Source organism: Anneissia japonica, unplaced genomic scaffold (genome assembly GCF_011630105.1).
Source record: "Anneissia japonica isolate Jap-2015-1 unplaced genomic scaffold, ASM1163010v1 scaffold674_len412849_cov176, whole genome shotgun sequence".
Taxonomy (NCBI): Eukaryota; Metazoa; Echinodermata; class Crinoidea; order Comatulida; family Comatulidae; genus Anneissia; species Anneissia japonica.
Genome location: NW_022753836.1, coordinates 161,169 through 173,193, shown reverse-complemented (window position 1 = coordinate 173,193; position 12,025 = coordinate 161,169). Strand labels below are relative to the sequence as shown.

The window sequence follows — 12,025 nt, the reverse complement described above, 5'->3', positions numbered from 1 at the left end:
CCTAAATTTAAAAAAAAAGCAAAACAGAATTATTTCGTCAATTAAGGTTGCAGGCGCTAAATAACATCGTTTTCTATCTCTACACTCGGTGCCTGAACAGTACACCGAATAATACAGGCAGGGCGTTTACGGGCCATACCATTATTCTCTTTCATGCTCGATGGGAACATTTTATCAATTTTCTGTGACTGATATTTCATCTCTTACCCAAAAATGTAATCACCTCTTCGATGGACCCTGTGTAAAACATACTTTTAAGGTTGTAGATTAGCTCAAGGGCCAAGGGATAGCGTCTGTCAATGTGTCTTAACACACACGCCTCCATGGTCATAACGGATTACAGACTGTAGAATGAATTTTAAGTATACAAAAACATGTTCTTTAGTTTGGATTACAACATGTTGATATAGAAAAGACATACTCTATGTTGCTAAGATCGTATTATCGACAGTCAATTAAGACCTATACATAATATTGGTGGCGCGAGTCAGATTTAAAAGATTATAGCGAAACTTATGTTCATTTTTGATGGGTGGTTGTGTATGTATAAGGATGATATAAAATACTATAGTGACATTTATGGTGACGCTGAGAATAACGGAGATAAGTGTGACATGGCCGTATCCTATCGATATATTATTATTATTAAGACAGCACTTTGAGATGTTCAGACGAACTGCTTGTTGTCTTCGTAAGATTTGAAGAAGTGGAATTCAACAACCAAGTGGTGAAAATAAAGCAAAAGCATAAATATATACCAGTAAACTGGCAAGTCGTTAACAGGGGCGGATCCAGAGATGTTCAAAAGGGGGCCAAAATTTAAGCCGATCGAGACAACAACGTCCTAGGGGGTCCGGGGGCATGCCCCCGCGGAATTTTTGTGTTCTAGACGCCCGAAAATAACATTTGAGGCGTTGTGGGCTATCATTTTTTTCTTTTTCCTTCTTTTTTTCTTTTATTTTTCTTTTTTTCTTACCTCCCAAAAGAGGGCCGGGGCTGGACCGCCCCCTAAATCCGCCCCTGCTTAATAAAAACAATGAGGGCATACAATGCAAGGATGATATAAGATAGTGGGGGAAGGAAATTTCACACTGAGACCGTAGTTGGGGAAAAGTGGAGCTATATACTTGGTGGATAATATGCTTGCCTTTCAATCCCAGGTTCTGGGTTCAATTCCTGTGACAAATGGTTTGTTTTTCTCACGACCAAAACAACTCCACTCCCTTAGACTAGAAATGAGATGTACCGTATTTAGGCAAATGCACTTCTTTTTTATAAGTGACTAGTAAAATTTTGCCCAGGCTCAGTGTTCTAATGTTTTTGCCAATTTCTGCAGGTTAAAAATAATGTTCTTATTTTACACGCTGTACCGTAAAACAAGAGTGACACTTGTTGGCAGAAATATACGGGGGCTGCATGAGAACGGCTGGTTTGAGGGGTAATTATAAATTTCAGCACACGAAGCTTAGCCGAGTATTTTGTATCGTTATCGTTATGGAAATTCAGATGACGTCACATTAATATTTAAAACAACTTTCGTGACTTGCCAATAATTTGTTGTTTTTTTTGTTTTTTTTTTTAGTTTTTGGTACTAAAAACCTCATTTGATATTTTACCTCAGCCTCAATTTGTTCTTATTTTGTTCTTATTTTTGAAGCAATTTCAGCCTCAGTATTCTTATAAAATGTGTTCTTATAAATAAAAGTGTATTATTATTATTATTATTATTATTATTATTATTATTATTATTATTATTATAGGGTATCTTGTTTGTGTGTCTGTCTTGTGAAGAATTGCCACTTACTAACGTGATTCAGTTCACGATTGACATAATCCTTGTCCTTGCGCTTAAAATAGAATAATCATTAGTTTCATAGTAAAGGTCTCACCTCAAATGAAGTTAAAATCTCTCTTGAAAAAAAAACAAAAAAACGATAAAAACCCCTAGGCCTATTTAAAAAATGCATTTGTAACCAAGATAATGACACAGATCCCGGCAACCAATTGAGGTTAAATTTAAATCAACAAAATCTAAATACATTTCTCCCAGTAATTAAATACTCCTCAAATAAAGACCACCTTCAATTAATTAAATAACACTTTTCTGTGTTCCCAACTTAACTACCGGTAATGTATTTTACCTCTATTATTCTAATTAGAGACCAAAACTGCTAAAGTACACATAAACCCTGGTGCCAAAGGTGTCTTTAATTGGAGGGAGACTCAGTGGTGGCGCCAGAGTCTAAAATCTGGAGAGGAGAGGGAAGTGAGGGGGAAAGGTAAAATTTTAGGGGGAAAGGTAAAATTTTAGGGGAATATGTTTTCCCATAGCAGACCAGAGATACAATTTAAGATATAGATAAGGGAAAATAAACACATTGCTGGTATTGAACGTGATAAGGACATTACTGGATAGATATGATTGGGTAGGGGAAAACAGGAGGTGGGTAAAGTTTCTGGGGATTTTCCCTTCCCCGTCCCCACCCTCCGTAGCACCGCCACTGGGGACACCTGTATTTTCGTTCTGATTTCAAAGTTAACTTATTAGAGTAATTCTTTTAAATGAGCTGAGCATTCGATGTTTAGGTTGTTCTTTTAAAGGCTTTCCTCCATTTAACTTTACTACATGTTTTCTTCAGCCACTATCGTTGTCGTAACAGTGACGTTGATGGTGACATTTAACGATTGATTATATTTGATTGATTTACCTTTATGTTGACGCGGTGATCGATGACTTTGATGGCAGACTTAATGTAGAGGTGCTGATATGGTGGCATTACATATAATAGTTCTGCAGTTGTGCTGACAACCGGTATAATACATTGAGCATTTTTGGCGAGATTTCGGAAACGGGGAACGGAAACGGAGAAGATGAGCTACAGGGCGTCGGCGGGGGGAAAGTACGGTACTACCTAGGTTTTAACGAAGGAGCTCTCTACAGCCAGAGTACTTTTTTTTTTTTACTTATTTTATAGCAAGATGCCAGTATCTCTGCCCACAAACATCTGAATTACAGTACCTATAATACGCGACTCGAGTGCGCGTGCCTTTACTATAATTTGAGAAGTATGAGAAAAAGCGTTCAAAGAAAAGATTGATTTTCAGCACATGAAGTGGATAAAGTAAATACATCAAAGACAATAAAGTTTTATTTTCTATGGTACCAGTACATCACAGCGATTAATTAGATTGAAGATGATGAATTTTACTATATAAGAGTGTCATATCCGGCAATTTAGAGGTACAATTTCCCTAAATTTTACCACATCGGCCCTACCACAGGTGGGGTTGAGATGCACGTGGACTCGTTTTGTGGACAGTTTTGAAGTAGGTAAAGTAAATACATCAAAAACAATGTTTTAAATTTTTATTTTCTATGTTACCGTACATCACACATACTAATTAGATCTCGATGGTTGCCAAAAATAGCTGATAAAAAATTATGAATGAATTTGACTATCCAAAAGTGTCATTTCCAGCCATTTATTGGTATTATTTCCTCAAATTTTATCACCTCAGCCCCAACTGTGGTGGGGCTGAGATGCATTTTAACTCACAGTTTTGGAGTCGGTAAAGTAAATACATCAAAGACAATGTGCTAAATTTTATTTTCTATGGTACCGTACCCGGTTACATTACCCTAGATCTCTATGGTTGCCGACAATAGCTGGTTACAGAAAATTGCTGATAATAGATCATGAGAATTTGTGCTTCATTTTGACTATATTATAATGGTGATGTGATGATGATGAATTTGACTATATAAAAGTGTCATTTCCGGCAATCTACATGTACTTTTCCCCATTACCCCCTACTGCCAAATCCTGCATCCACCCCAGCCTTTAATCACGATCGTTCCACAATGTCCTTCACTCCATCACTTATGTTCATCCAAATGTACCTCAATGATAAAGGTTAATATATCTTCTGTTGTTATTGAATGCTCTATTTAATCTTTCAATGTAGAACAGAGCGTTTGGCTGAGAGGGAATGTTCCTGCTTTGTTTGTTGTAGACCTTGCTCTGCTCCTCGAATAACCCTTGCACGATACTTAGGCAGGATGAGGGGCAATGTATTGGTTATATGCCGCCAATGAAATGGATTGTTGCCCTTTTGGCAATTCTTGGCTCAACTACTTAAATTTATTCATTAATCAAATCCAATTGTTAGTCTGCAAAGTGCAGTCTCCTTCATTGTGTATTCATCTAGTATTTTATACAGTCATTATAAGGTTGTACTTTTTGTAATTATGGATTTACTTTCACAAAAACACACAACTGCTGTAATACTCTGATAAATCAGTCTTCATTTCAACATGCTATTTAAATTATATGGCAATTAAATAATGACCTGAGTCGTCACCTTACATCATTTTAAGTCAAGAATAATATTAGCCCTTCAACATGCTTACAATAATAATGCAGACATTAATTACATTAATTATTCATTACCTTACATAATCTAATAAGTTTGAAAGTGACATTGGAGATATTCATTTAAAGTGCTAACAATCAAAAGGCACAACTAATTTATTCCATACCTCATATTAATTCAGAAAGTAATCTTACCCATGGAAATGTATATAATCATAAAGTACATATTTAAATCATTATCATCACACTTCTTACAGCACATCTTAATTTGGAATAAATAAGCCCCTCAACATAAATAATACTACGATCTTAAGACAGCCATAAATCATGACCATTTCAATTATGAAAAACAGTAATAAACACAAAAAAAAATCATTACCTTTCATCATTTAATTAGTTAAAACATAAACTAACTTCTCAGCACGTACACAATCATAAATTGACATATAATTAGGTGCCTACCAATTGAAATTAATAATTTAATTTTGACAATGTAAATAAAAAATATACATGAACAACATCAATGTAGCTTTTCATGCAAAAATATTAATTTTTTCTCTCCCAAATCCAAATATACTGCATACGTACACTTAATCTTATTTAAAAGAAAAGTAAAAAAAAAGATGTTATGACAACTTCTCAAAAATGACCTTCAAGAATTAGCTTAGTTTTATATTTTCTCCATGGTTTGAGTGAAGATTAATTATTTGATCCAAGACACACACATTGAATATATAAAAAAAAGACAACAAATTTAGATGACAAATGTGATGCAAAGACATACAATCTTGTTTTCTAACAGGAGGTCAAAGAAAATTAACAATATCAAAGTACTGCATGTAGTTTAATAAATAAGCCTGCTTGCTCAACCATAATCCCTTAATGAAATTAAGTGTACTACTCGAGTACAGTGTATCTCTCAAAAACATAAACATGTTGAAAACAGAAGATAAGATGGTTATACAACAAGCACAAAAATAAGTACCACAAAGATTTATTTTTCAAATCGAAACAAAAAATAACAAAAACAGTGCAATCCAACTCGAGACCCCCCCTGTAATTCCAGAACACATCTTCAAATTACCAATAACAATCCTCAATCTTTTAACACAAATCTAATCCTCTAGTTGAAGATCGAACCAACCCCAAACACAAATCTAATCCTCTAGTTGAAGATAGAACCAACCCCAAAATCACTCCAAGGGTCTCGAAAAGGAGGGTGACCTGTATATACAGTACTACTGCATGTGGATAAATCTGGAAACACTTAAAAATGTAATAACAATTTTGTTTAAACAGATTTATGATTTGAGTAATTTGTCAACTAGTATTGTGAAATGAATTAATACAATACAGACTTCTCAGCTTTTCCATGTTTTTACTTATAAAGATTCGTCAACATGAATTACCAGTGTTTTGATTGGTGTATGAAAAGGTAAGATAAAATTTAAAGAATATAGATATGGTGTTGTTTACACACCTGTTGAAAAAAATATATCCTGTAACCTGCCTGTACATATACAAAATATCAAATATTCACCGCAGTTGTTCTAGTATAAGACCAACCCCACTGAACATTAAAATTGGGCCAATTTCAGGAGTACTGAAACATTTTCCAACATTTTCATCCTAAATTCAAAGCTAATCATTGATTTTTTTTTTGTGTTGATTTCTAAGTTGATTTCTAAAATAAAATGTACGTAGAAGTCTACAGCTACTCATTCAAGTCACACCATGACCTTGGTATCTAAAAACGGATGTACTGTAGGGATGGGCTTATACCCGAGAAACTACGGTAATTTAATGGTCCAGTTCAACTCATTAAAAGACAGAATAGTAATCAAATCATGATCAACATTTTTAATATGCTATAAAATTTGCAATTTTTTTTTTTTACCATCTTTAAATGATTAAAAAATTACTACTGTATTTAAATACTTGGAAATTAGAGCTTTTGCTCAAATTGTTCAGAGTGGGACTTCTTAAAATGGAACAGAGTTGTTGCATCAAGGTTCTTGATGTGGCCAAGTGCTTCAGCAAACAACTTCACAACCTGGAAAAATAACCAGAATATATTAAAAACATATGGAAATAAAGTCAATTTTTAAGATTTGCTCAAATCTATGGAGCTTTCACAGCAGTTTATGATACATATTAAAAACAAAAGTGCATAAAATATGGCCCGGGTGTTGGGTGTGTGGGGATTGTCAAAAATGGCCAAGAAAAATACAAGTACCCCTACTACTGTAGTTTTGCCTCCACTTAAAATTTCTAACTACCTTGCATTCTTTTTTTTGGAAATGGAAATGACCAGAGCATGGCAGGGGGGCTATGGTGAACTAAAAGGAGGAGTGAAGGTTGTTGATGATTGGACTTGTAAAGGCAATATCTCCTGTATAAGCATTCTAGGAATTTATGCTCCCTCCAGACCTGTGGTCATTGAATGGTATCAAATAAAATTGATTTGTTTGAAAATTAAAATTCACTGGGGAGCTGTGTGTTGGTAGTTTATAGTCAATCAAACCACATAGCTGCCTCCTACTGCCATAGTTTCATTTTTTTCATTTTATTTTTATTTAATTTTATTTTTTATTCACATAATAACAGCAACCTTATTGCAAATTTAGGAACATGATGCAGTAAAAAAGTCCAAAGGCAAATACCACCATATTAACATACAGTACAGAATTTCAAGTTACTATAAAAATACAAAACAATTTGGAAAAGAGAGCCACTATAATTATTAGGCCTAATAAAATTAATTGTTAATTTCATGTCTGGGATTTGAAATTATTTTTGGTGAGGTATTTAGTATTTGCTATTGGCCTATACTAGTGGCAAACATGCTGGTAAATAGTAAAATTTTTTTTTATATATATATGAAAGTAAAATTAATCTTTGTAATGTTTTTCTGCCATTTATGTTTCTGCCTATTCTTAGGCTTTGATCATCATTATTTTTATTGTCCATGGAGAAATGAATGCTTTGTTTTTTTAAATAGCAAATAGTATTAATATTTTCATGAAGTACCAAACTTTAATTAGGGTGGAGATGTGAAACTAGCAATTTATTTTATTACCATTTTTGTACTGCATTAGTAGTTGTTATGATTTATACAATTTTTACTGGTGTGATGTATTATTTTGAAATTTTATGACCTTTTAAAGTTTTAGGTTTTTATTACTTTGTTGAAGTATTCATCTTTGACTAGATGAGGGTGACCTCGAATAATATTTGGTATTATTTTAATTGGAAGTCAGTAGTAAATTGTACATTAAAAATTATAATGATACTATTTTAGTTACATCTCATCTGGACTACAGTATGCTAATGGCCAGCTAGAAGATCTTAATGGTCATTAAGTGACCACTCAATACTACAGTAGTACATAACTTGCTTTTATGAAAACCAAGGTAATGTGGATTTAATTTTATCTGGCACAAACTTTCTCAGAAAAAAATGTATACATGATATATGAATGTATATTATCCAAATATAGAATATATGTTACCAATCATAATGATACCGATATAAGTTGCATCATATTCTGACTTTATAAACCCTTATCAACCTGGCTGGAGTCAGCTTTTAATTGGAGTGTGATTGCCTGGCTCCTTGAATAACACTCGCTTGGGAGTTAAGGTGGGATAAGAACAATGTATCCATTACATTTTGGTACTGTTGTTACTCTGTAGGAGGTCTCCAGGGGCCAAGCCAAAATTTCCAATTCAAAATTTCAATTTTATAAAATAAAAAACTATTTCTATATGGCCAATGAGATGATCTTAATAAGTGACCATTCAATTGTGGGCCTACTACATAACTTAGTCTTAACTTGTGCTTGTATGGAAAGATATTAAGTAAGTGGATGCAAGTATCTTGCCAAAAGTAAAATTTCTCAGAAAAATGTGTATATTTGATATATGAATGTATAGGCAGAACTGTAAAGGTACTTAAGCAATTATAATGAAACAGATTTTATTTTCATTATATTTGGACTTTATATATGACCAGAAAGAATATTTTGATGGCCATAAGTGACCACTTAATAGTACTACATAACTTGCTTGCATGAAAACAGATTAAGTAAATGAAATGAGAGAGGCAAAGGATTTGGATGACGTTTGAGTTGGACAGTGTTTGTAATGAAGGAAGTCAATTAGCAGAATTGGACGAGTAATATTTCCTGATCCCTATTTTGTGATGAAAGCATGTAGATTACTGGCACCATCTCAGAGATTCAAGTAAAAGTTATTGTACAAAAAACAGAAATTCTTTATCATTGGCAACAACAATAATTAAATTTTTTAATTCAATTCAACTTCACGACTTTATGCGCTACTGATGCAAATATCTGCTTAAACAGTAGAGTACAAGTGTGCATATATATATATATATATATATTATAGACCACTCATTATTAAGACCACTCCAAAGTTGGGAATTCTCATATCCAGCCATCTCGGAATCAAAATTTTTCTGGACCCCGCTTTTGTTTTCTGCTGAAAAATTGTTAAACCCCCTCCTTCAAATCTTAGATCCGCCCCTTGTACTTTTCTAAATTTTTACTTGGTAAATAGATAGAAAAAAAAAAAATTCTGCACAATTATTTTATTTCTATTCAGTCCCCTCTAATGCCGTAGCCAAGATTTTCAAACAGTGCGGGACAATATCAGGGTGGACCCACTTCACACGTAAATGCAAATAATGTGGACCCATTTTCTTAAAAGTTGACTTTAGGCTCATTTTCAAAATGTGGGCCATTTTTTGTAGGCCCATACGAAAAATTGTGTGGGACTGTCCCAACTTTCCCAATAGCTGGCTACGGTATTGGTCCCCTCCCCTTCAATTCAACAGTTCACTCAATTGTTGTCACAAAGATTGACTTTTTGAACACATCAACAATGATAAAAATAGTTTTCACTGCAATGAACTATATGAACATTTAAATAAAACAGAGATTGCAAGACAGTGTTTTTGATGTTTCACGACATGTAAAATCCCAACAGATTCTATATCTACAAAAACACTTAAAGGAATAATTGGGTGTTGGCCAGGGTAGCTTTAAATATAAAATTAAATTTATTGGGTCAAGCCCAAAAACAGAACTAAACACCAGAAGAAAAAGTTAAGAGCCAATTAAGGCATGATCTAGGATTAGTTCTATCATTCTATCAATGACATTTTTTTTGATTGATGATTACAAAGAATGACAGGTAAGGAATATTGTGCAAGAAAGTGGTGGCTGATGGCAGTTGTATCAAAAATGTGGAAGAAAGAAACAGGTGGTGTGGGAAGAAGAAGTTACATATATAAGGAACACTCAGAAGAAAAGGGTGACAAATGACCGACTTAAAGAACATTGTGGAGAATACGAATGCCAGATGTAGTATTCTAAAAGAAATAACAGATATCCTAAGAAACATGACATCCTAACATCTGCCAGTGCTACTTTCTTTTTTTCACAAAATACCTTATAATATATTTTGTGACAGATGACAAATGTAATTATGGATGAAAGTACAGTACTGGCAGATTGAAGAAATACTGCTTATTAAGGAGAGGTAGATATAAAAAGTATTGCGATAAAGAAGAATGGAATATTACAAGTTGAACAAAAATGTGTATGATAGCAGATGTAGATCTCAAAAACCACTGTGCAGGTGAGGTGATATAAGAAACGTTATTGTGAAGTTGTAGGTGATACAGGATTGTCAAGGATGGGAGAAGTGGAAGAAGGGAGGAAATGTGAAGATCAGATGACGCATTGCAGATGTAGTGGTAGATGAAAGTTGTAAAGGATATTGCAGAGGAAAAGGGTTGGCAAATGAAGAGAAATAATAATAATTTATTCAATAATATTGCACATTATATGGATAGAAAGGAAAGGAGTGGCAAAATTATAAGAAAAAATTTGAACGGTACAGTGGATTACTGTGTAGCACAGTGGTATGGACATTCGGCTTTCAATCAACTAACAGTCATGTTTCAATCAACAACATGTTGTTGGCCACATTGCTTGTTCCTTTGTCAAATACATTTATCTGTGTGCCTCTTTAGACTCATGAGGATTATAAAATGGGTACCATGGTTGGAGGTGAAGGATTTGAAATGAAATTGGAAGCGCTGACACAATTTATAAATAATAGATAAATGATGACAATAATAACAACAACAACAACATATTTGTATAGTGCATAATGCAATAAGCCTAAATACTGAAGATGAAAGACCAAGTAAAATATTGTGAGACTGTTACATGATTATTTAGAGATTGTGCATGCAAATAAGCAGGACGTGTATGATGGACGATTCCATTATTTTCCGCCCTGTGGCAGCCTGAATACGGCCATGCATATTGACGCATGGCCGTGCATGAGGGGCGATTCCACGATTTTCTTTTATGCATGAGGTGAATCTTGCTAACAGACAGACGTCTGTGAATATTGTACATTTAACCTCCTTCGGCGGAGGTAAAAATTGTAAAGGCACAATGGCCGATACTATAGATTATTGTGAACTTAAGGAAGATATTGTAGACTTTAATAAGAAAAATACATACAAGCTTAAGAGTGGTCATAACTTATAAAGACTGTAAGTTCTCCATGTAACCACAGACGATATGTCTGAGGTCATGTGACTATGATATAGCAGGTGTTCCTGTGTTGCTATTTCCTGCCAACTGTTTCACGATATACCCAACAGCATTGCAAAATCGATATTTTCCACAATGCAAACTGACAAGAATATTTTTATGCAAGATTTCATTTATTTAATTAGCGAAGCAACTTATATAACTCAAGGTCAGATTTATTTTTTAAAGTATTTATTAACTTTATTAAAGGTATTTTCAGTAATTTTTAACTATCCTATTCTAATTCCTGCCATATTTCCACATTAATACTTCATTTATATAATTATTAATTTATACTGAATAAATATTTTATTTTTTTATGATTAATTTAATGTTTATATCAATACAATCATTAGCTTAATTGTACCCAAGTTACTTAGTTCATCATAGAATCTTCTTGTATTAATTAAAGCAACCAGTTAATATAAAGCAAAACCTAAAAAATCATTAATAATTTGGAATTACAAAAGTGTTGGCCCCACATGGCCCCCAACAAAAAGGTTCAATACTTAAGGTACAGCATATGTTCTTTCTCACTTATATCTAGTCTACTGTTTACTCCTATAATCATGCTATCTTTCTATAATAATAATAAAAAACGTTTTTACCTCAAAGTTGGTCATCAGAGGTGTGCCAGTATCGATGGCAGTTCGACGGATTAGGTAGTTGTCACGAGTGAACTTGGTGTTGTGGTTCGGAAGATTGATGACAAGATCTATTTGACGATCCATAATCAACCTAAAGGCAAAGGGAAAAAAAACCGCTGAATAAAGAAACAATGACATGTACTGGGATTTATGTTATCATTGAGAGGATGTCAATGGCAGATGTTCCAATTGAAGGTTTATGCAGTCAGCATTGGATCACTCAATCTCGATACTTAACCAACAATTAAAAACACTATGTGAATGATGGATAAAAACACATGTTACATATTTGTTTGAGACAAACAAGATACAAAGGTTCTGCGAAAAAAAAGACAATTTATCGAAGGATTAGATTGTAGGTGAAGTTTGAA

At 33.6% G+C, this 12,025-nt stretch overlaps 1 protein-coding gene across 1 annotated transcript; it reads right to left on the bottom strand.

Moving 5' to 3' along the window:
• Window positions 1-4,286: 4,286 nt before the first annotated feature.
• On the bottom strand, window positions 4,287-11,773 carry LOC117122954 (carbamoyl-phosphate synthase [ammonia], mitochondrial-like). The gene is made up of 2 exons (XM_033268733.1): window positions 11,616-11,773; window positions 4,287-6,426 (listed from the first exon to the last, which is right to left on the bottom strand). The coding sequence occupies exons 1-2, from the start codon at window positions 11,736-11,738 to the stop codon at window positions 6,319-6,321; spliced, it is 231 nt and encodes a 76-aa protein (XP_033124624.1). The 5' UTR covers window positions 11,739-11,773; the 3' UTR covers window positions 4,287-6,318.
• Window positions 11,774-12,025: the final 252 nt, after the last annotated feature.

What these genes read in the sequence shown, in the direction of transcription:
- LOC117122954 (XM_033268733.1), bottom strand. Translation starts at nt 11,738, where the DNA reads ATGGATCGTCAAATAGATCTTGTCATCAATCTTCCGAACCACAACACC. An exon ending in CTCTGATGACCAACTTTGAG is followed by an intron (nt 6,427 to 11,615) that starts GTAAAAACGTTT and finishes TTATTTTTCCAG; the next exon opens with GTTGTGAAGTTGTTTGCTGA.